A 25789-nucleotide genomic window follows, 5' to 3' on the forward strand; every position below is an offset into this window, starting at 1 on the left:
GGTCCCATTTACGTCCCATTAAGGTCCAATTTACGTCCTATTAAGGTCCAATTTACGTCCGATTAAGGTCCAATTTACGTCCGATTAAGGTCCAATTTATGTCCTATTAAGGTCCAATTTACGTCTGATTAAGGTCCAATTTACGTCCGATTAAGGTCCAATTTACGTCCCCTAGGACGTCCGATCAAGGTCCAAATTACGTCCGATTAAGGTCCAATATACGTCCCCTCGGACCTTAGATGGACGTCCAATGGACGTTCGGTAGTGCGACATTTGGACCAAAATAGGACGTATAAAGGACGTTCCTCGGACGAAAACGGACGTCCAATGGACGTCCCTAAAGTCCGTGAAGGACGTCCAATGGACGTCCATTGGACGTCCTTGTGCTATTAGGGTGGTAACAAATATCTAAAAAATTTAATTCAGTTTACAACTGGGACAGTAACAAAAAGAGTGGATTTTACAAATATGTTTATGATATATAAAACATCATAATAATTAGTCTTGTTATCGCTTTTAGGACAAGTTTACAGCGTGCTTGTTTAGCAGGACGAGTTAGATTGTCCGTAGACCGATTGTCCGTTGAGTAGCATTTCCATATTGTCTACTTGTTTCTAGGAATATCTAGAAAAAAATATATTTTTTCAGGAAATGATGACTGGTTTTATTAGTTTTTTCCTAATTCCTCAAGAAAAATTCGCCGTTTTGCCAGTTTATTGGTATTCCATTGGATATTTATGCCCATAACACGAACGCTTTGCAGGCAGAAATATCCATCAGATTATAAAAAACAATCATTGGCCAGCGATTTAGTTCTTCTCACATGTATACGTGCCAACAAGCTAATCTAGGGTATCCACTGCCCACTTGCGTATCTTGCGTGAAGCAAAAAAGACGAGCTATGAACTTCTTTATTCGCGATTTTTGCTGAAAGCTCCGGTTTATTTTACTTATAGTCCCCGGCATTGTATCTACTTTGTTTTAGAAGAAATTGTCCTAAATTTTACGATGTAAAAAAGTTAAAACACGTAATATTGTGGCCTCGCAAATCACTACTCAAGTCACACATCGGACGCATTCCTGTATAGGTCTGAAATTTTAGAGCATAAGAAGTTTTACTGTTCATAATTACATAAAACGCAAACTTTTGTGCCATATTTCGCTGACTTGCTTGGAATGTACCATTTGAAGGGAGAGCGGCCTCTAATGGAAACTAATTGCTTATCGACGGTAATATTTTCATCAGAGTTAAAAAATTTTGCTACATTTTCAACCTATGTTTCCTAAATTTCACGTATTGCAGCAAGTTTATCAAAACGTCTCCTATCCTGTCTAGCAGTTTTGTTATCAAAACGTATTACTTGCAAACTTTTTGTAAATATATCAAGCGACATTTTAGATTGAAATATACTACGGCCCGTTTTTTCATTCCACACACTTTTAGTTGATTCACCATGGGACTTATAAAATCGAGCTAAAAATAAAATACCAATGTATGCTTGGAAACCAACTTTATTTGTCTTTCCAGTTGGTTCCAAAGACATGCTGTCCGTCCATGTTGGTCATATTTATAATTTGATTTCCAACGTCGTCCAGCTATACTACAGTTTTGCCAGTTCTGGCTTGCAGAAACCTGTTTTTATTTACACACGTATCCAGCTGACAAACACACAGGTACTGCCAATATACTAGAATACTTAGCACATATACACAGGTGATGTTTAAAGTTTTAACTACGCGGTCATATTGACCCGAACGTACCCTAGGTAACAATTTCATTTTTATCAAAAAAATCGGGAAGTTGATGGTTTATCTCATACGTAATTGAAAGATCTCATATTAGGTAATAAAGTCACGAAACACCAAATCGTTACGCCGCGTAGTAATTTGTATGTAAAATAAGAAATAAATTATTTTTTGGGTCAAATAGACCCGAACAGGACAGCAGGGTTAAGCGTAGACAAGGCATACTCACCAAAAAAGCGTAACGCGGGAACAGCATGGAAACAGTCGATCGGTGGTCTATATATCTCTTTTAACCAAGCGATCACGCGCATGTGACTGACAAAGATGGCTAGACCACTCAATCCTATGTCGGCGTTACACCTCGATGCATTGAGTGTCATATGACTAGCCCGGTCTATCCTTATGATGTCTCTGTGTATAACGCTAATATTAAGGATTGGGTGGTCTAGCCATATTTGTCTGTCAAATGCGCGGGATCGCATATTTAAAGGAGATAGATAGACCACCGATCGACTGTTTCCGCGTTACGCTTTTTTGGTGAGTATGCCCTGTCTACCCTTAATATGTCTATGTTTACGTCATTGTCCGTAACATATTATATATTATATAATATAACCTAATAATATCAGGTTATAAAATCTTTCCAGAATTTTTAGAATAATTTGTTTCGAGAACTATTTCCGAAGTTGAAATCGAAACGTAAAATATTAGTTAAATGAAAATGTAATTTTCATTACACCAATAATTGTAACTCAATCCCATATAAAGATAATATCTACTTTTATAATTATTTCAAAAACTTAACATTCTGTAGTTCATAAACGGTTTCATATTGAATACTTGCACAAATTACGTAACATGTTTACAATCCTATTAACCTTACGGTTATCATAACAGAGAGATTTGATAATTTAATGAATTGTAAGAAAATATGCAGGTTCAAGACTTAGATAATGAAAAATATTCCCCCAATTATTTATTGATTTCTGTGAAGCACGAACTATGTGGATTTTTCAATATATCTTGTGTGTTTTTTTCTTCGTCTATTTACCTGTAAGTTTTAATAATTATTTTTATATAAACGAAAACATTCCTTCAATAATTTTGTAATATTCACTGTCATCATTTCGTAATCTTTTTTTTTTAATCCATGAAATCTAAGTACCTAAGTACCTAATATTATTTAAGCGATTATTTTTTTCACCTGTCAAATTCTGACGTTTTCACTTTTTCAGCCAATCACCACGCGTCGTTCTAGCCAATCATTGAGTGTAATACTGATAAAACAGCCTTTTCCTTGATAAAACAGTCTCTTCCCTGATAAAACTTAAGGTACCCTAAATTTCACATAATACGTACATACCTGTGTTTACTAACTTAATTTATGAACAGCCCTGGTACATAGATATTTTAAAAACACTAACCACGATATACTCATATTTTTTACAGTTTTTATTTTCAAAATAAATATTTCTTAACTTTTCATAAACGTCAAACAGAACCGATGTAAACCGTACACAGAACACAGAAATAAATTCTTCTATTTTGTTGCCGATTTCAACAAACCAGTGTTATCACATAAAAGGATTCGAATATTTACAACGTAATATTTTGAAACAATAGTTACTTTTAAAATACACATTATATTAGTAGAATTAGTAAAATAGTTCTAAAATTACATTCTCCTATTTTATTATTACAAAAACACGGGTGAATAATAATTAAATAAAATGCATTCACCTGGGGGTTAGGAAAAACCAATTACACCACTGCACTGTGGTGAACTCACCCAGCGTAGCTGGGTAAGACCACGAAGCAAATAGGCCGCGCAATTTTGACCGATTTAAATTTTCGCGATTTAACATCGTCATAATTTAATTTAAACAAAATGGACGTTAGCGTTAGATTTGGTGACAATAATCATGAACAAATTAAAGATTTGTTAAAAAATAATACGCCTCAAAATACAATTAAGACAAAAAGGTCTGTTTGGACACAATTTGAGCAAAATTGCAAAAGTTCTTGAAGATTGGGGAATGAATATGAAGAAAATGAATGGTGAAGATTACAAGGAATACTCTGTTAAAACTATTTGGAATGTAACAGCCAAAATGATTCAAGAAAAATATTTTTCAGAATTTAATATAAGTTTTAACCCGTTTATCGACATTGAATTTAAGAAGGCAAGAGACGTGAGAAATGCAAAAAGGAAAGAGTTACAAAGTCGTCCCGAAAAAAGAAAACAAAGTGCTATAGCGCTGGATGAAAAAGAGTATTTGAGTATTATAGACTTGTGCGATGAAAATAATCCGCTAAGATCAGAAATGAAATTTTTTCATGTTGTCTCTTACGAGTTAGCATGGCGCGGTGGGGAAGGTGTTCATTTTAAAATTGATTATTTCAGATATGAAATAAATAATGCCGGCAAAGAAACAGGAAGGATTGAATATAATCCAATTTTTACCAAAACATGCCAAGGTGGTCAAAAAAAGTGTTCGGATTCAAAATGGCTGACACCAAACATTAAAGATCCAGAAAGGTGCCCAATAAGACTATATAAAAAAATCATGGAGAAGCGTGGTAAAAATATACCAGCGATAGATTTTTCCTTACCCCAAATCTATACTGGCAAACAGGTAATGGAATATGGTATAAAAATACTCCCATTGGACCAAATGAAATGGCTAAACGGTTGAAGAACTCTGCAAAAAAATGAAATGCGGATTGGACACACAAAACCGAAAAATAACAAATTATTCAAGCCGATCCAGTGTAGTATCTCATCGTGTTAAGGCAGGAATTCAAGAATAGGAGGCAATAAAAATAACTGGACATGCCACAGCTTCTTCGTTAAAACCTTATTTACAAGTTAATGAAGAACATCATACAAAAATTATTAATAAACTTAGAACAACTACTACAACTAAGTGCATTGCCAGTACATCAACTGCGATTGTAATTAATGATACTGAAAGTGACGACAGATTAGACGTTACGAACGACATTGGAAAATCTCATATTAGTTATAAAAATTGTGTTTTTAATAATTGTTCATTTTCGATTTAAACAGTTTTTTATGTATTAACAATATAATAAATAAATTGGTTCATTTTTAAGTCATAAAATAATTTATCTATAACCTACTTAAGACATTGATCCTAGTTGTCTTAAAAATATTTCACAGATGCCCGAATTTACTAATAATACATATTGGTTCACAAAATAATCTTTTCAAATACCACTCGTCCTCTAAATTTTGCTTGATAAATTTTTTCGTTTTCATACTTAAACTTCTTTATTTAGGGTAAAATCACTCAAACAAACCGAAATGGATAAAATCACTCGTCCTTCGGACTCGTGATTTTATCATTCGGTTTGTTTTCGTAATTTTACCAAATAAAGAAGTTTTCGTGAAAACAAAAAAAATTATCGATAAAATTTAGAGGACTCGTGGTATTACCTTTGATAATATTTTTATATACAAATGATATATTTACGTCTACTTACTGACGTCACTTAATAACAACTTACACCAGGGAAATAAGGCAAAATATACCATGTTCGGGACACTAGAGCAGCCAGGTTGCAAATGGGTTTTTTGGATACTATATACCTAATACATTATAAATACAAAAATGCCCGTCACAGTTTGGACGAGAAATTTAGTTATTAACAGATAAGGGTCAAAAATGAGAGTTTTTTCGTTTAAATCGCTACAGGTAAAAATAGGGTAATTAAATGTTTTATTTATAATATTTTTCTGTTAGTAGATGAGCCAAGGTTTGAAATGGAGTTTTTTGAATTCTGGTCCGATTATTTGTTGCTTCTTATATTGCAAAATAAAACTAAATTTTTGAAAATAAAAAATTTGCTATAGCTTTTGCGGAAATGAATTTAGGACTTTCATATTGCACCAAAAGTTTAATCAAACAGTCCGTAAAATGCACAAAAAATTTTAAGACGATGCGCCAATTAGTTTAAATTTTATTCAATGTGTTTATCCCAAAGATCTTTTTTTCGCAATGTTATTGTTCAAAAAATGATAATGATACAGCAATTGTGTGAAAACAACTTCAGAGGAGAATAGTCATATTTTCAACTCATTTAAAAAATCATTAAAAAGTCATTTTTATCACTCAGAAGACATTTTACTAAAATAGAGTCATTTTTGTCTTATAAACAATTTGAATAACTTTGTTAATACGGACTGTAGGCTAAAACTACAATGGAATTTGAAAAACTGGTATTTTTATATGAATTTTTAAAGAAAAACTTTTCACCTAGGTTAATTACGGTCAAAGTTAGCCACTTTTTATTATTTAATTGACGGCTACTTTTTTTATAACAATTAAGCAACCTAACTAGAGCCATTTTGAAGTTGAAGACATATAGGTTATGTGTAAGAGTTTGAGTAATTTGAACCTCAACAGAGTGGTTAATAAAACTTTAAAAATGGCGTCCGAACGGAATTAATTCGTGGTGGGCGGAAAGGAATTACTAAAATACGTGCACTCAAAAAATGAAACTGATTCTGCAAAAATATGCTGCGATAAATATCGCTGGAACTTGTTGATGGATTTTGATCATAACTTTTTAAATTTGTATGTACTCGTAGTTTTATAGAGGTCGTTATGTACACACAACCCCACCTAACATTACAAAATGTTAGGGGGAACTCTCCTTATCACTCAGCGATATGAAAAATAGATTACGACCGATCCTAAGACCTACCGAATATACATATATAATTTCATAAAAATCGGTCAAGCGGTCTCGAAGGAGTATGGAAACTAACACTGTGACCGGAGAATTTTATAGATGTAAATATATAGATGGCTATTAACAAATAGGGGTTGGTGATAGAAGAGTGAATATTAAGGGTTGTATGTATTTTTTAATTCTACATCATATAAAATTAAGGTAGATAATTTTGTCCAAAAAATAAAGAAAATGTCAGGGGCAACCCCCCTTATAACTTACGGGTATAAAAAATAGATTAAAACCTCTTCAACGTCCTACAGGATAAACGTGTAAAATTTTATAAAAATCGGCCAAGCCGTTTTTGGAGTAGTATGGTAACTAACACTATTACAGGAGAATTTGATGTATATAGAAGTAACTGCGAATTAAATAATAAAAGTGGCTAACTTTGAACCTAATTAACCTAGGCCAAAAAATTTTCTTGTGAAAATTCGTATAAAAATAAAATCTTTTGAAATCCTAAAGTAGATTTACTCTATAGTCAATATTAACAAAGTTATTCAAATTGTTTAGAAGCCAAAATGACTCTATTTTACCAAATTTTTTCGAAGTGATAAAAACGACTTTTTAATGATTTTTTTCAACACTTTAAAAACATAACTATTATTCTTGCATATCGTTACCACAGAATTGGTATGTCATTATTATTTTCGGAACAATAACATTGCGAAAAAAAGCTCTTTGCGATAAACAAATTGAATAAAATTTAAACTAATTGACGAATCGTCTTAAAATTTTTTGTGCATTATACGGAATGTGTGTGACTCATTCTTTTGTGTAATATGAAAGTCTTAAGGCCACTTTCGCAAAAAGTATAGCACATTCTGTATTTTTGAAATTTTAGTATTATTTTGCACTTTCCGAAACAAAAAAGGATCGGAGGAAAATTCAAAAAGTGCCATTTTAAACCTTGGCTCATCTACAAAAAGAAGAATAGTATATAAGATATTTATTTACTGTATTTTTACCTGTAGCAATTTAAACGACAAAACTGCCATTTTTGACCCTTATTTGTTAATAACTAAGTTTATCGTCCGAACTGTGACGGGCATTTTTGTATTTATAATGTATTAGGTACATAGTACCCCAAAAATCCATTAGCAATCTGGCTGCTCAAGTGTCCCGACAAAAACCTTATTTCTCTGGACTAACTCTTGCTTTCGTGGTTTGTGAAGAGTTTTCGGTAGTCCTTCGATTTAAAAACCATTTGAAATATTTGTTTATTTTAAATCCCATTAAAATTTATCTCTCCACTTGTCTACTTGTTTGCCTTACTTATGTATAATGCCAATTGCCTAATTGAATAACTGCAGACTTACATATGAACAGGATGTATTTGTTTTGTTATAATACTTTTCAAATATACAATTTTAAAATGACATTGTCTCTATTTGAGATCGATTTCTGAAATTAGTTTATCTTTGAATAGTTCAGTTGTTATTATTGATTGTGTGAACTCAAGATCGTTTATCAGAGAAATATTGATAGATGAGACTAATTGTTATTAGTGCCACAGATATAAGTAATTGATATGCCATTAGAAGCAGGGAGAGGAAAGCTCCAATTATTAACATTTTTGTTATATTTTGTTGAATACTTTTATAATAAAAGGAAAATATAACATCAACAATATGGTACTATAACAACATAGAAATTTTTTTTTATTTTTTCTAAAATCTTTTATAATTTTGATGGCAATATTTATGGAAATATTTTTTCTAAGGTACTTTAGATGTTTAGGGGAGGTTTCCGAAACTTGTTTCCCTCAAATATTTTGACTTATTATAATATATTGGGGTAAAAACGGGACGTCAGTAGAATAAAATATCTATTATACAACTCTTTTGTATTTTAGTATTTGTTTGTAAAATCATTAATTTAAAAGAATCGAAGGGAGTTAAATCAGGAGAATAAGCCGAATGAGATAGTAATTAAAAGTCTAACTTATAAATCTGACAATAAAACACTGAAAACTTTTGTTTTAGATATTTCCACAAAATTTATTATAAAACTATGTGACTACAGCTGTCTCGGCAGAGTGCTTTTCTTAAGTAGTGTCACTTGAGAAAGGCACTCTGCCGAAACAGCTGTAGTCACATAGTTTTATAATAAATTTTGTCAAAGGATCTTTTTTTGATTCATTCGATACTTTCAAAAATTTGTTATAAAACTGTGTGACTACAGCTTTCTCGGCAGATTGCCTTTCTCAATTTGTCACTGCAGTGTCACTTGAGAAGGGCACTCTGCCGAAACAGCTGTAGTCACATAGTTTTTTAATAAATTTTGTGGATGCATCGAAAACAAAAGTTGTCATTATTTTATTGTTCGATAAAATGAATTTCCATCAAGTAACGGTCGAATTGTCATTGTAATAACGCCCTTTTCAGTCGGGCCATTTTGTTAGAGAAACAATACTTCTTTCTTCTCTATGTGGAGCCATTTCTCACTGAGGTCCTGCTTTGATTTGTCCAATTTTGCAAATAATATGGCTACTGATATTTATACCTTTATAAATAAGATTATGCCTTCAAAAATCTAGTGGTCATAACCTTTCCAAATCATTGAGTAACAATTAGTCGCTGCGTAGCAATTTCTGCCGCTTCACTTTTGGGCCTAATGCCGTGCGTTCATTTTGTTCTGTTCATATTGAAAACTGCGTTAAAAATATAATTACTGCGCTCTTTACTTATTCTTGTGGCCTCAGCCAATTCACGTGCCTCCATTTTACGATCAGCTAAAATTATTTCATGGACTTTCTTTACATTTTCTGCTGTAAGTGAAATGGAGTCGTCCAGTGAATGGTTCATCCAATGTACCTGAATATATGAAATTCACGGAACAAAAACGTGACAGTGCAGTGTGAAGAAGCATTATACCTATTACATTTTATTCAGCTTTTTTTGTGGCATTCGCCGTTATATTTCTCAAATAATAATGTTTAACGAGATATCGAAAACCTTTTTCTCGGTGTGCGTCAACCTTCCAAACATCACTTTAAGCAGATGTCAAAAATAGACTAATAGTCTATTGAAATGTTACATTTAGTCTGCATTTCTTAGAGGAGTCAATTTTATTTTTTTTTAATGTGTAGGGGGGTTCAGTGGAAGCTTAATTTCAAGTTTTTGGGGTTGAGGCCCTTGTCCCCCGGCCGCCATCTTGGAAAAAGGGGTGCAAAGGGCTTTCGCGCTGTATCTCGTAAACTAGCTACCCTACAAGTAAAATTTTCTACAATTTTATATCTATTACTTTTTATCGTAAAGTGACCATCAAAAAAGTTATAAACAAAAATAAGAAAAAATTTTGTAAGAAATTTCCTTTTGGAGGTTATAACTACTTTTTTTACGTTCATTTCACAATAAAATAACATCATCGCGAATTTGTAGAGGATTTTTCAATAAACAATTTTCACTATAAAGTTGTTTAATTTTATTTACTATCTAAGTTTTACAGCGCTCCAAACTTGACCAGATTCTCGAATTCTCGTAGAAAAATAATGCTTTTCTATCTATATATTAGACGAGCCGCAATAACAATAAAGCCAACCACGAAAATGAAATTTAAGGTAAATGATCAATTTTGGTCTATTTTTATGTTTTCGAGGTCGCTGAATCCGAATATGAAGTTTATTTTTATCTAGAGTTGGTGGAACATGTTAAAAAAATAAATTTTATAGAAAAATGCCAAAAATCAATTTTGATGATTTTTCAAATTTACCTCGCTGTATCTTTGGTCGCTGTAAATATTTCCTTTTAAAAATTTTACTGCCATCTTTGAAGTATGTAGATAACAATGAATTTGTCCAAAATGTTTAAACACATTAAAAAAGGAGTTGTTAATTTATTAACATTTTGTCATCATGACAAGTGTCATCACAAGTTTGAGTGACAAACTTTTTAGTGTATAATTTTAACCAAGACAACAATAAAACATAGTTCATGAAGAAGTTTTTGGAAAATTTTAAGTCAAAATATATAATAGGAAAAAAGTTATGTTACTTCATATACAAGCGGCACACCCCAAAAAACGTTTATATCTCGAGATCCTGACCACGGTGTGGTGAATGGCTAATTTTTATCATACTTTATGATTTTGATATCAAAAATCGTTTTTTGCTCTGCTTAAGAATTTTGCATTTTGCGGTTGCGTCATTCTTCTTCTGAAGCGGCGAATTTGTCCTCAAACAACTTCTTGGGCCTTTTCTATAAACATATGCTTAGAGTTATAAGTTTTATAGTGGGAAGAGTAGTCAAAAACAGATTAATAATCGCATAGAAATGTTAAAATCATAATAAATTGTATGAATAAAAAATATATATAGATAGAAAAGTAAGCCCAACTTTTGTTTTAATTGTATCCCTATGAGCATTCGAGAATCTGGTCAAGTTTGGAGCGCTGTAAAACCTATATAAATAAATAGAATTAAACAACTTTGTAGTGGAAATTGTTCGCTGAAAAACCCTCTACAGAATTGCTGTAATGTTATTTTATTTTAAAATGAACTGAAAAAAAGTTATAAAATCCAAAAGGAAACTTGTTAAACAAAAATTACATATTTTTGGTTATATCTTTTTTTTTGGTCAGTTGACGATAAAAAGTAATAGAAACAAAATTGTGAAAAATTTAATTTGCTACATTTTATGTTAAACTAGATATTTTGCGTAGGGTTGGTAGTTTACGAGATATAGCGCGAAATCCCTTTGCACCCCATTTCCAAGATGGCGACCGGGAAACAAGGATGGCAACCCCAAAAACTTGAACTTAAACTTCTACTGATCCCTCCTACAGATTAAAGAAATAAATATGACTCCTCTAAGAAATGCAACGTACGGCCTAAAAAATGTAAAATTTTAATGGACTATAATGGAACATGGCGCTAAAATTTGACATGTATGCCTAAAAAAGATTAATCTTACTAGATCTATCGTTTTTTAAATTGTTGTGTCGTTTTTTAAATTCGGCATGCATATGCTTATATGCATATGCCTATATGTGCATATAAGATTAATAGTCAGAAATTCCAGGCCTATTTTCACCATTTACTAATAACACGCTAATTTTTTGTGAGTAGCTTCATTTTGACGAGACGCCCAGTTTTTTTCTTACAACAATTACCGTATGTGGTAGATAACAAAGATATCAGGGATAGTCCAGTCGGGTTAGATGAATTACAGGCCTAACCTTGCATGCCGAGCTTTCTTAGCCAAGCAAATTTTATTTTTGTAATATTTATGGAGTGTCAATAGTGGTGTAAATTTAAAATCTCGACTGAATTCCGCCCTTGCGTTAGCCGCCATTTTGCTCTGTTTTTGACTCAATACTCCTCCATTTTCTACCTCTCAACAAAAAGTATGAGAACTAAAATTGTTGAAAATGTAATTTTCTATAATTTCTTTTATTATAATTTTTTTCGTGCAGTCGATATTTTTAGTTATGGAGGGAAATGGTCACAGTTAGAGCATAAGTTATTGAATTATTTCGTTTATTATCAATTTTACGACAAAAATGTACCTATACAAAAAGGGCAGCTCGGCATGCCAGGTCAAATGCTATCCCGACTGGGCTAAGCTGAAAAATATAAAATACGTTTAACACTCACATTTTCCTACAAATTCTATGGTACGTTGTCCTGGTCCTGTTTCCAAAAGTTTTAAATACCACAAGACCATTTTTTTTATTAGTAGCAGTAGGACAAAGGTACCACTTGATAGGTTCGTGTATTTTTCATCCAAATAAAACAATATCCTACAAAAAACAGGTATGTATCGCTAGTCAGACAGGAATCAATAGTAAACGAAATAATTCAATAATTATGCTCTAACTGAAATTATTTTCCTCCATATCTCTGAAAATATGAAAACAGAATATCTCTAAAATGAAAGAAATTATAGAGAATCTAGTCGAGGAAATGAAGCTGAAAAAATGGCAAAACCTCGAAATTTTTTCGTCCAGGATCGATTTGTACAAAAATTTGGGATTAGGCTCATTACACCCTCTAGTTCATTTTCTATATTGAGCCGTTGTACGCTTTTGGTTTTTTAAGGGTGAAAACTACCCCTAATTGTAAAGAATGATAAAATAACATTTTAAACTTTAATATTGTCAACATTTGGTTCTTATTAGTTACATAATGATTGTTTTATGCTGTAAAATATACTATCATAATATTTCAACCCTTAAAACCAACCTTGTTTGAGCTATATATAAAAAATTTACTTATCATAAAATAATAATTTCGGCTTGCATCGATTTACATAAAAATTTGGGATTAGCATCATCTCACCCTGTACTTCATATTCTATATCATGCTTAAAGGCGTTGATTATTTTTAGGGGTGTAAACTACCCCTTATTGTCAAAAATATATAAAAACATTGTAAACTTTAATATGGGTAAAATTTGGTTTTGATTGGTTAAATAATGATTGTTTTATACTTTAGGATATAATATCATAATATTTAAACCCTTAAAAACCACCCTTAATAACATTACGGTTTTTATAAGTAGATATTTTAATAGATCTATACAGAAAAAAAAGTAGAATTAAAGAATTACAAAAACATTTATTTACACAAAATAACGAATTTACAAATATGTACAAATACAAATAGTTTTTTAGTCATCTTCCAGTATACGAACCGGTTCTGTGGTATTATACATACATTGAAAATTATCCATAAGAGGACTTTCCGAGCTTTTCGAAAATATTCGTTTTATAAACATAGCTACTTCATTTTTGGCGATAAAAAGTTTTTTCAAAAAAAATGAATTTGTAGGATTTTTGAAGACTTATAAAACTGTGTAAACTAAATTCCGTAAGATCCCTTAGTTTTTAATTAGGGTGGATTTAAAGGGCTCGAATAAGGGGGTGTTTGTTCGTAAATAGAGGGTTTAAACAGCTATATCTCGCTAACTGTTCCCTGTAATGAAAATCTATGTACAAGGGAATTTTAGTTATTAAAAATGCTACAATTTAGTAGTTTATCATTTTTTTTGTATCTCCAGTATTTTCGAAGATATTTTGAAGTAAAAGGTGAAAAATGGAAAATTCCAAAAAATTAATTTTTATTTAAACTCCAGATTTTCTAAAATTAAGCCTTTTAAATACGTCAAACTTCTTAAGTGTATTGATAATACAAACAGAAAAGGAATTACAAAAAGGTGAAGACCAATTTTTAATTAGGGGGGTAGTTAGGGGGTTGTTTTCACTGATTTTTTCATAGAGAAAAGCAGGTACCGACATTTTTTTGATCATAAGTTGCTTAATTTTCAGACTAGAAACTTTTTATTATTATTTTTTGAAAGGCCTAGCTGTATACTTAAAAAAAGGTTGTTTAAGTTTTCCTCGAAAAATGCAAAGTTTTTCCGTTATTTTACTTTGAATATTTAAAATTATGCATTTGACAAAAAAGCTAACTTTTAACATGCCGTATCTCCGTTTGTATTGGTCTTAAAGATATTACAGAAAAATAATTTAGTTTGTGTCACTAAAAGATACAATTTTGATAACTGCAGTTTTTTTGATTAAATGCATATTTTTCGAGGTATTCTCAAAAAACCCTCTAAAAAGTCGATTTTTTCATCGAAAAACTGTTACTTTCAAGCGCGAATAACTCGAAAAATATTAGTTTTACGAAAAATTTTAAAAAACATTTTTTTCTTAGAATTACTTTTTACATCGATTTACATGGTTAGAATGTAATAATAAAAAATTATCGCCCCCGAGATGGGGTGGCAACCACCCCCAAGGTTTTAGCGTACAGCGGCATAATATAGAAAATCATCCTTGGACTATTCCCTACCTTCTGTGAAAATTTCAAGTAAATCCATGCTGGACGAAAAAATTGCGAGCCAAAATGCTTCATTTCCTCGACTAATCACATTTTAGTTCGTAAGTTTTGGTTGAGAAGTTGAAAATGACGGAGATATTGAGCAAAAACGGTGTCCGTTTAATATCAAAATGACGGCTAATGCGACGGCGGAATTCAGTCGAGATTTTAAATTTACACTACTATTGACCCTCCCTAAAGATTAGAAAAATAAAATTTGGGTCAGCTCGGCATGCAAGGTTAGGCATCTTATTTGTCTAACTCGACTGAACTATCCCTGCTATCTTTGTTATCTACCACATACGGAAGTTGTTGTCAGGAAAAAAGTTGGGCGTCTCGTCAAAATGAAAGTACTCACAAAAAATTAGCTTGTTAGTAGTAAATGGTGAAAATATGCCTGAAATCCCTGACTATAAACTTTCAAGAACTTTTGATTTTTGTTAATTGTTTTTAAATTTGATATGTATGCCTATAAAAGCAACCCTCCGTTACTCGCACACGGTGTGGGAGACCGGGCCTGTAAATAAATTCCTGTAACTCTGCTTGTAGTGGGGATTTTGAATGGCTATTTCGTATACCTCTTCAGTGGTCAATCAACTGTGGGTAAAGTCAGTTCGCAGTGTAAAAAATAGTACTGTCCTTTTGTTATTACGCAACATGGTCCCGTACACCGTGTGCGAGTATTTGTGCACCAATTTTTGTGTTTGGATCACACATCGATATTTTTAATTAGTAAGGTAATTTAAGATCTTTTCCTTATTTTCAATGTTTATAGATTAGTTTATTTATATTTATATATATATAAATATAAATATAAATATATAACTTACCCAGAACCATCAGAATGAGGTTTAGGGAGATATGTGGTTTACCAACAGAACAAGTACCAGTCGTAACACTAGGAACTTCAGATCGCTGTGCTGTTTGTGATTGGAAGAAAAATAGAAAAACAAAGTTTTACTGCCAAATATGCTCAAAATATCTGTGTTTGGAACACCATTGTTCCAATGAATGTGACACCATTGTGTATTTCGTGTTTTAAAAACGTTAATTAATTTTTATAACTTTTTTTGTTACTACAATTACTCTTTATTTTTAATTTTTTTGTGTATTGAATTAAGATCTAAAGTTCTTAGTAAACAAATTTAACCATATTCAATTTTTTTTTCACTTCCAAAGTTTTTGTATATACATATAAATGGATAACAATGAAAATTATTAAATTTTTGATTAAAGTAATATAATGTGAACACAAACGCATATCTACAAAATTATATGATCATTATATTCATTAAATAATTTAATCGTACACAATTTTGCAAAAAAAAATAATTTAAAAACACTGCTGACCCATATTTTTGGACCCGGTCTCCTGCACCGTGCGCGAGTATCCGATCACAAAAAGTTGGCGCGAGTAACGAAAGGTTAAACTTTCTATTAGAACCATTTTTTTTTGAGTTTGCATCGCCCTAATCGGTGACAGAGATTACTTATCGTTATTGTTAGTGAAATAGTTCTAAAAATAGTTTCTTATGGTATGTTTAACTTAGATATTATTGTAGATGAGATAATACACCATAATTATTGATTGAAATCAAAATTATATTTATTGTAAATTTGTTTTATGTTTCGATTTCCAAAACATTGAAATCAAAATTATGAATTGTTTTCACTGTAAAAATTTTACTGGAGGATACTGAGAAATAGTTTGGTTCAACAAGAAACATAAAGAAAACAAAAACCATAAGTAGTTATCAGTAAGAGGGGCAAGATCACAAGAAGTACCCAGATAAAAAATTAAGATATTGAACAAGTGGATAAAATGAAATATATAGGTACCTAGGAGTCTGGATTACGACAGATCTAAATCAGAAATTGAAATTCGCTCAAGAATAGAGCAATCATTCGATATCGGATGGTAAAACGTTATTATAATTACCTTATTTTTTCCTTATGGTACCAAAACTTGGACGGTTAATCTTGACTTGCGAGAAGCTGGAAGCTTTTGAGATGTGGCTTTAGGAGAATTTTAATAATGTGTACCATGAACCAATATTATTACTAACAAAATGGTGTTGCACAGAATGAGAAGATACATATAACTTTTAGTAATCACTAAAACGAGGAAGGGAGCATATTTGAGGCACATACCTATTTAGAAATGATAATCAGAGTTGTTGCAACTGATTATGAAGGGTAAAATCGATGGAAAATGATCCTGGTAAACTACACTTTTTCTAGCTGAAAAACATTCTCGACTAGACCGGGATAAATACACAGACTATTTTAGGAGAAGCAGAGGATAGGGACGAGATTGCAATGATTTCTAATGAGCTAATCTTCATTAATGGAGTCGACACTAGAAGAAGAAAAAGTAAAGTTTTTTAAAAATGTGGGTCAAATATAAAATGCAGTTTTTATTATAATCAATTGTTGTTTAAGCTCTAGAGGTTCCAATGCAGGGTACCAAAAATTTAGCAATCTGCACAGACTGATTATCATCCATACATTCGATTAAAAACATTTATACAACAAATCCAAGAGTTAATAAAATCCATGAAAAATGTACAGCACTTGCTTAATCAAATTTTTCAGTTTCGATTATATGGAATCCTTCACATGTTGGTATCAAAGGAAACGAGAATGCTGACCACGTAGTAAAGGAAGCACGTCGCTTTAATCTTACAAATGAAAATATCCAGTTGTTTCAAGACATAACAATTGAAATCAAAAAATTTTTTGCCTCAATGTGGCAAAATCAGTGGAGCAAGTGCACTACCCAATTGAAGTCCACCCAACCAAGTATTTTAGGACCTAGACTGGTAAAAATGGAAAGAAAACCAAGACCATCATCAGATGGCTCAGAATTGGGCACACCCGCCTAACCCATGGAAAGTTGATGGTTCCCGAAGAACCTTCAAACTGCCAACACTGCAACATTCGATTAAGTGTACAGCACTTACTTGTGGAGTGCAACCACTACGTAGCAGGACGGAACAAATATGGTATCCACGGAAATTTATGTAATATTTTAAACTCTAAAAACAAAATGTGTAGGTAATTAGACCAAGGCGAATCTGTAAAAATATTAGTACATTTGGACGTTGAGAGGTGACTCAAATTTTTTTTGCAGAAATTGCTTGAAAATAACTCAAATAATAATATTTGATTTATCCTCCCTCTCAAAAAGGTCCGGAACATTGTCAAAAAAAATCAAAATATCAAAAAATGAAGGAAAAATTCAATTTTTTTCTTTTTTATTGATTATAACTTCAAAAGTATTCATTTCCGAGAAAAGTTGTACTAACATAAAAGTTGCGTAATTAAATTTCCTATAATATAGAATTATTTAAAAATTTTAAAAATAGTCACCCTTGTTGCAAAACAGCAATCATTGCGAAAAAAACCCTACAAAAACAAGTATTCGCATTTTACGTTTTTTAACCATTTATCCTACATTTAGGACCTTAATATTTCACTCAGAAAAACTTTTTGATACAGTAAAATAACACTGTAAATTTCATTAAGATCGGTTCAATAGATTTTGCAAAATAAATTTTGCAATACAGCTTTCGCAAAAAAAATTCATTTTTTCAAAATGTTACAGGACTGAAAATAAAGCAGATAGCAAGTTGAAATTTTTTTTCATATAGAAGTGTACTGTACCTCTCATTTGCAATTTGCAAAACTAAAATAGATTAACTACCACGACGTCAGGATTTTCTTTAATAAACATTAATTATTGGTGCTACGCGCAGGACAGCGTATAGTTTGTTCTGATTCCAATGACCTTTGATAATGATTGATACATTTTAATTTTTATTGCATTTTGATATAAATAAATAAATTTGTTTATTGCAAAATAAAAACACATACTCTATCCTTTGAAATAACACTTTTTTTTAGCAAAAACTTTCTTTGTTCATATATTTTAACTTAGAGAATAAAAGTTTTTTATTTTGAAACATATGCAATTGTTTAAACAATATTTCACAAACAATAATAAAATTAGTTTGATTTTTGTGGAATTAAAATATTTAAAATGCAACAAAATAGAGAGTAAGAAAATAATATATTAGATAAAGATTGGAAGAAATTTTGGTGGAAATCAACTTGTGTGAATCGAACACCGCTGTTCTGCGCGTAGCACCAAAAATTATTGTTTATTTAAAAAATTCCCTGATGCCGTGGTAATTAATCGATTTTAATTTTGCTAATTGCAAATGAAAGGTACAGTACACTTTTATAAGTAAAAAAAAATCAACTTGCTATCTGCTTTATTTTCAGTCCTGCAACATTTTAAAAAACTGAATTTTTTTTGCGAAAGCTGGATTGCAAAATTTATTTTGCAAAATATATTAAACCAATTTTAATGAAATTTCCAGTGTTCTTTTATTATATCATAAAGTTTTTCTGGGTAAAATATGAAGGTTCTAAGTGTGGCGTAAATGGCTGAAAAATGTAAAAGGCGAATACTTGTTTTTGTATGGTTTTTTTCTCAATTATTGCTATTTTGCAACAAGGGTGACTATTTTTTAAATTTTTAGCCAAGTCTATATTGTAGAAAATTTACTTACACAACTTTTATGTTAGTACAATTTTTCTCAGAAATGAATAGTTTTAAAGTTATAATCAAAAAACCAATAAAAAAATCAAATTTTTCCTTCATATTTTGACATTTTGATTATTTAAACAATGTTCCGGACCATTTTGAGTGGGAGGATAACTCAAATATTATTATTTGAGTTATTTTCAAGCAATTTCTGCAAAAAAATTTGAGTCACCTCTCAACGTCCATCTCAAAACAGATGCGCCCTGGACTAAATGTGATAGAGTTCCTTCAACATTCTAAAGTGTACCACATACTGTAAATTTAACTTAATTATTTATTGTTGTTGTAATGTACCTTGTGTCAATGGCCGCAGCAGCCATAAAAAAATTATTGTTTAATTCCATATACAATTGCATTTAACCATTGATATTACTTAAATATATTCGTTTGTCTAATTTGTACATCTACCAAATTCCATTAACACAAAAATTTAATCTGAGTTTTCCTAAATCCTAAATTTCTCCAAGGAAATCATTGACCCACTTTTACGTCGCTCCCCATCATTATTCTCTTTTATACCTTTAGGTCACAACCATTCCAGTGGGCTTTACAACGAAATATTTAATAAATCTTATTACGACACAAACTTGAAAAAATAATTGATATTAACAAATTTTTAGTAATTTTTTTACCGTTTATACAATGTATTTTGTAAACATTACTTTTGTTTTACTTTCCAAAGCTTTTTGTATGTCAAATATTATATTCTTTAATTACAATGTTCTTTTATACACTCTTATGTTTTTGTTTATAGTTTGTTATAGTATGTTTATACACTCACCGGCACAAAATTCCGCCACCCAAAATTTTTGATTAAGTTTGACAATTTATAACTTTATTATTTGTACTCCGATTTTCAAGATTCTTGCACCGGTTTGTAGGTACATGTATTGGTATCGTTTGGTGTTATTCTGTTAACACAAAAGATTTGCTTGCATGGAGCTATATGGGGGTGAATGGAAGCGTTGTATTTTCTCCTAACTTCAAAACATTCTGTGGAAAAATGGAAGTGCTGATTTTGTTTCGTAGTGCTGTAATATTATTCCGGAGACATCACTAAAATTTTGTTTTTTGAATTATCCGAATATCTCTTTTTGTGTAAGAGCTGTACCTTTTTTTGTAAATAAAAGCACTGATTGACTCGTAAAATAGAGGTTGGATTGATAAGATTAGAATGGCCCGCATGCAGCCCAGATCTCAATCCTATTGAGCATTTATGGGATGAATTAAAAAAAGTTATTCGCCCTTATCCTAGGCCTCCAGAAAATTTGGTACAGTTATGTCCCTGGTAGAGGAATATCGGGCTATTCCCCAGGCAAAGATAACACATATTTATTCGATGCCAAACAGATTGCGAGCAGTCATTCCTGCAGGGGGTGGACATAGCCGCTATTGAATTGTTTTGTTTTATGGTTAATGTTGTTTTCTTTTGTTAATTTTGATGCGATAGGTATTTATAATTCAAAAAACCTTCAAAGCAGTGTTTTTATTTACATTTCTTTCTACTGAATTTTTTAAAGTTGGGAGAAAATGCAACGCTTCTATTCACCCCCGTATAATGCCATCTAAGCAAAAAAATTTTGTTACCGGAATGATAAAAAACGACATCTATACACGTACCTACAAACTGATGCAAGAAATCTTGAAAATTGGAGTAAAAATAATAAAGTTATAGATTGCCAAACTTAATCAAAAATTTTGGGTCGCGGGATTTTGTGCCGGTGAGTGTAGTTTGTTATAGTTAAGATTTTAGTTGTTTCATTATCCGTTTACTTATTTGGTCCTTTAGTTTCACTTTGCTATTATCTTTGATTTTAAATCCATTTCGGTTGGGAATAAGCCATTATATTATTTGAAATTAAGTTTTTTTGGCATTTCGATTTCCTTGTCAAAATACAAAATTTTTTAGTAACGATTTCCGAAGTGGAAATCGAAACGTCAAATAAACTAATTTGAAAGTAAAATAAAGGCTTATTCCTAACTGAAATAGTAAATTGCACTAAGATTCCTTAATAAAATAGCTTAAGAACAATATTTAAAGTAGATAAAAATAGTAAGGGATATATCTGGACATTCATCAAGATTATTTAACACTAACATTAAATTGATCGTCGCCATACTGCTGTTTTTTTCGGCGGGTGTATTTTCCTCACCAAAATAATTGTTTGCCTGCGTTTGGAAGGGTATGTCATAATCTCACAGGTATTTTCCTCACCAAAAGGCATTCAAGGAAATTCTTTATCTGTAAAAATTACATTAGTTACCTATAATAATATTTATATAATTATATTATTATTATTATAGTACTTTATTTTAGTCACAATTGGAATTTTGACAAAAATGGCATGTTTAATAGAAAGTAATTGCGGTAAACCATTATTGGTATTTGAAAATTTTATTTTTTATAAAATGAAAGTTTTAAAAAGTGAAGACGTGTTCTGGAGGTGTAACAAAACAACTTGTAGTGCGAAATTATTTACTATTGGTGCAAATTGGAAAAACCAGCAAAAATTATACGCCAACAGCTTGCAGCTATTTTGCCTGAAACAATTACTACGATTGATGTCAGTTACATAAGAAAATGTACAATGATGAGCACGCTAATCGGCAAAATAGCTCAAAAGATGGATAGCATAATACATTGCGGAACAAAAAGAGATGAAACTAGTGGAGGTGGAAATTATCGTTATAAACGTATTAATTAACATTACATTACATAGTTTCCCACCTTTAGACGTCTGTGACAGAAGTATTCTACTGTCACAGTGACAGTTGTCATACTCCTCTGATACGTCTAAAGGTGGAAAACTATGTAATTTAATGTTATTTTACACGTTCATAACGATAATTTCCATCTCCAGTAGTTCCAGAGAGAGACATACTTTATTGATACAATGTACCAAAAGGCCATCGACCGAAGTCTTTCAGTCTTACCACTAGTTTCATTTCATTTTGTTTCCCAATGTATTATGTTTTCTATCTTTTAAGCTATTTTGCCGGTTATTAGCGCGCTCATCACTGTATATATTTATCGACGAAAAATGATGCCTCGGTGAAAAATGATGAAGGGGGAAAATTTTCTCTTTATAAACTGGGTCAAAAGTAAGATAATTGTAAAGTAATATAAAAATGGTATGCATTTTTATTTTTTTAAGATAATTTTATTCAGTTGTGAAACAAATATAAGACTTTTAGCCACATTGAATTTTATACAGAGAGGGTAAAAATTATGGAATAAATTCATTTTCTCTAAAGTGGACGATTTTGGAAAAAAATTCTGAAACAGGTCAATTTTTATTTTTAAATTAAAATTTTGTGGCAAATGTTTCATACTAGTCACGTTTGGTAGCTCATTTGAATGGTAAAATAATTCTCTATTTAATAATACAAACATTAACATCATTATTTATAGAGGGTAACTAAAAAAAATAATTTTTGAATTAAATTAATTGACGCAGAAAGTAGAATGCCGTTATGTAATTTATTTAACTCAAAATGCATTGTACTGCTGTCAGAGTAGAAAGTAGAAATTTTCACTTAAATTAAATCTCAAACAACCTCTCACTCTTGGCAGTTCGAACATTTAATTTAAGCGAAAAGCAATGTTTATTTGCCAAATAAACATTTTTTTCTATTTTCTGGCAGTAATATAATGTATTTTGAGTCAAATAAATTAAATACATTCTTCTTTTTGCGTCAATTAATTTAATCCAAGAATTATTTTTTGGCCACCTTGCTTCCACATGACCCTTATTCCTATTTAAAAAAAATCATCGACTACGTGATCACGTTCAGATGGATGGCGTCACTAGTATAAAATATAGGCCAAACAATTGTAATTTAAAAATAAAAATCGACCTGTTTCGGCATTTTTCTCCAAAATCATCCATTTTAGAGAAAATGAACTTATTCCATAAATTTGCCCCTCTCGTACCCATGTATGTACCATTTCTTACTGTACCACATAATATTTGCAATTATTCACTAGTCTTGGGCTAAATTAATTTCTTTATTATACTGTTTATAGCCAAACAAAAAAACAGAAACTTACAACAATTTTTTTATTTATTAAAATCAGAAATGTCTAAAGCTCTCAAAATTGGGTTTAATCCTAGTGATCCTAGTAAAATTTTTGTAGATTTTGAAAAGGCTATACATAATGCAATCATTCAAATGTGTCCGAACACTGAAATAGATGGTTGTAGATTTCACCTACTCCAAGCTTGGTATAGAAAAATTTAGTCTCCTGATTTAACATCAGAATATACAGATGATTCTGAAGTAGGTGAGTGGAGCAAACAGACTTTTGGCCTTACATATATATAAAACCAGAAGACGTATCAGATTGTTTTGTGTTTTATTTAATGTCATGCAAACCAGAAAATGAAATTTTAGATCATATGTTGATTATTTAGTTGAATCTTATATAGACGAAAATAACATATTCTCCCCATATTTGTGAGCAGAGGCAAAATATTCTGTTATTCGTACTGCGAATGCTTGCGAATATGTTCCTTCACATTTTAATTCATCGTTTTATAATGCGCATCCATCCATATATATCTTCTTAGAATAAATTAAAGAATTTCAAATATATAGGTATGTTAAAATTTAAAGTTTGCATATTGCAAAGCCCATCAAAGATAAAGAAGTTAAACTGAAATTGAAAAATAAATGTAGAAAATTTATTAATATCAATCTAATCAAATGAAATGGATTTTGTAAAGTATTACATCTTTATTTTTATTTTATTATCTGAGTGAGTTGCTGAGGAAAATACCTACCGGATTAATAGGAACCCTTAAATTTGGTGAGGAAAATACCTGTCGGATTATATGTTTTTACTGGTTGGTGAGGAATTTACCTCCGCCCGTTTTTTTTGCCCTGGTTATTTTCGATAGAACACTTTCCACATAGTCGCATCTTGGTTCTTTCCGACTATATGCTCAATTGATATGCGTTTCACGTCAGCTTTCTCGAAGCTTCTATATACATAACTCAGAACTGTATGACTGTCCGGAGTTATAACAGTATCATCTCATCAGCATATCTGAAAATATTTTTTGACCTAAAATTCACTTTTACGCCATCTTCTAAGCTTTCAAGGGCCGTTTTCACTTAGAATAATCTATACTAGATGACATAAAATAGGTACTGTAAATAGTTATTCTTTTGTAGATATCCGTCAAGGCTAGTGAACGTGTAGAAACTCACCGACAATGTCAGGCTAATACAAAAACAAAACTTTCAGATGATATAGTTCATAAACTTCACACAGGAGAAGAAGTAAATGATCCAATTTTAGGTAAACACATGCTCTGCATGTTTACAAAGATGCTTATAATGAACGCAGATGGAGATATAAATGCGGAAGTGCTGAGGACAAAAGCAAACAGAGCTTTGAAAGATGAGAATAAACTTAATGCGTTGGTCAAAAGATGTAGTAGCATCAAGGAGCCAGGAAGTGCCGAAGATGCTGCCATAAAATTACTTAAGTGTGTTGAAATAGACGTCCCAGTGATTAAGCACCAATACACGTAATAATGACATTTTAAAAGATTTAATTTTTAAATAAATTAATTAAAATAAAAATTATTATGTCAGCTGTAAAGGAAAAAAATAAATAGTTGTTGATGATTTGGAAGTTGTCGCTAAAAATAATAAATTTACATTTACAGTTTTCTTTTTATTGGCCCATTTAATCCCTTGCATATCCCCTAAATCGGAGGTGCTGCTCTGACTAATCAAATATATAAAATAATACTGAGAGCCTGGAAAGAGAAACAAATCCCAGAAGAGTGGTGTATTGGAATCGTTTGCCCCCTACACAAAAAGGGTGATCAATTGGAATGTAGAAACTATAGGGGAATAACCCTCCTTAATACAGCTTACAAAATATTTTCGAGTATCTTATATGGTCCCCTAAGTGCACATTCAGAGGAGCTTTTGGAGAATATCAAAGTGAGTTTAGGCCTGGTCGATCAACAACAGACCAAATCTTTGTGCTAAGGCAAATACTGGAAAAAACCAATGAATAAATAGTTGTTGATGATTTGGAAGTTGTCGCTAAAAATAATAAATTTACATTTACAGTTTTCTTTTTATTAGCCCATTTAATCCCTTGCATATCCCCTAAATCGGAGGTGCTGCTCTGACTAATCAAATATATAAAATAATACTGAGAGCCTGGAAAGAGAAACAAATCCCAGAAGAGTGGTGTATTGGAATCGTTTGCCCCCTACACAAAAAGGGTGATCAATTGGAATGTAGAAACTATAGGGGAATAACCCTCCTTAATACAGCTTACAAAATATTTTCGAGTATCTTATATGGTCCCCTAAGTGCACATTCAGAGGAGCTTTTGGAGAATATCAAAGTGAGTTTAGGCCTGGTCGATCAACAACAGACCAAATCTTTGTGCTAAGGCAAATACTGGAAAAAACCAATGAATTCAATATCGACACATTCCATCTTTTCGTAGATTCCAATTCGGCCTATGATAGTGTCCTAGGAAATAAGTTGTATGAAGCCATGGATGAACTCCACATCCCTGATAAAACTGATAAGATTGGTTAAGGCTACAATGGGTAAATTCGTTTGCAGAGTCGAAATACAGGGCGAACAATCACAGGCGTTTGAAACGAATGTTGGGCTGCGACAGGGAGATGCGCTGGCGTGTCTCCTCTTCAACATAGCTATGGAAAAGGCGGTCAGAGATGCCCTAATAGACAACAGAGGAAATATTTTTAATAAATTATTCCAAATTTTGGCATATGCAGATGACTTGGATCTTGTTGCCCGCACAACACGCAAACTATAAGAAATGTATACCGCCCTCTCAAATG

The 25789-nt window shown here is 31.5% G+C and overlaps 1 protein-coding gene across 1 annotated transcript; it reads left to right on the forward strand.

The window, feature by feature from the left end:
• Window positions 1–2608: 2608 nt before the first annotated feature.
• LOC114329541 (B1 protein) lies at window positions 2609–24621 on the forward strand. Its single transcript, XM_028278686.2, has 2 exons — window positions 2609–2799; window positions 24123–24621. The coding sequence occupies exons 1-2, from the start codon at window positions 2749–2751 to the stop codon at window positions 24483–24485; spliced, it is 414 nt and encodes a 137-aa protein (XP_028134487.2). The 5' UTR covers window positions 2609–2748; the 3' UTR covers window positions 24486–24621.
• Window positions 24622–25789: the final 1168 nt, after the last annotated feature.

The sequence above is a fragment of the Diabrotica virgifera genome, chromosome 2 (assembly GCF_917563875.1).
Source record: "Diabrotica virgifera virgifera chromosome 2, PGI_DIABVI_V3a".
NCBI classification, from domain to species: domain Eukaryota; kingdom Metazoa; phylum Arthropoda; class Insecta; order Coleoptera; family Chrysomelidae; genus Diabrotica; species Diabrotica virgifera.

Bases quoted from the DNA above. Each gene is read 5' to 3' on its own strand.
- LOC114329541 (XM_028278686.2), top strand. From the start codon at position 2,749: ATGTGGATTTTTCAATATATCTTGTGTGTTTTTTTCTTCGTCTATTTA. The intron at 2,800-24,122 runs GTAAGTTTTAAT...ATTCTTTTGTAG, and splicing joins TTTTCTTCGTCTATTTACCT to ATATCCGTCAAGGCTAGTGA.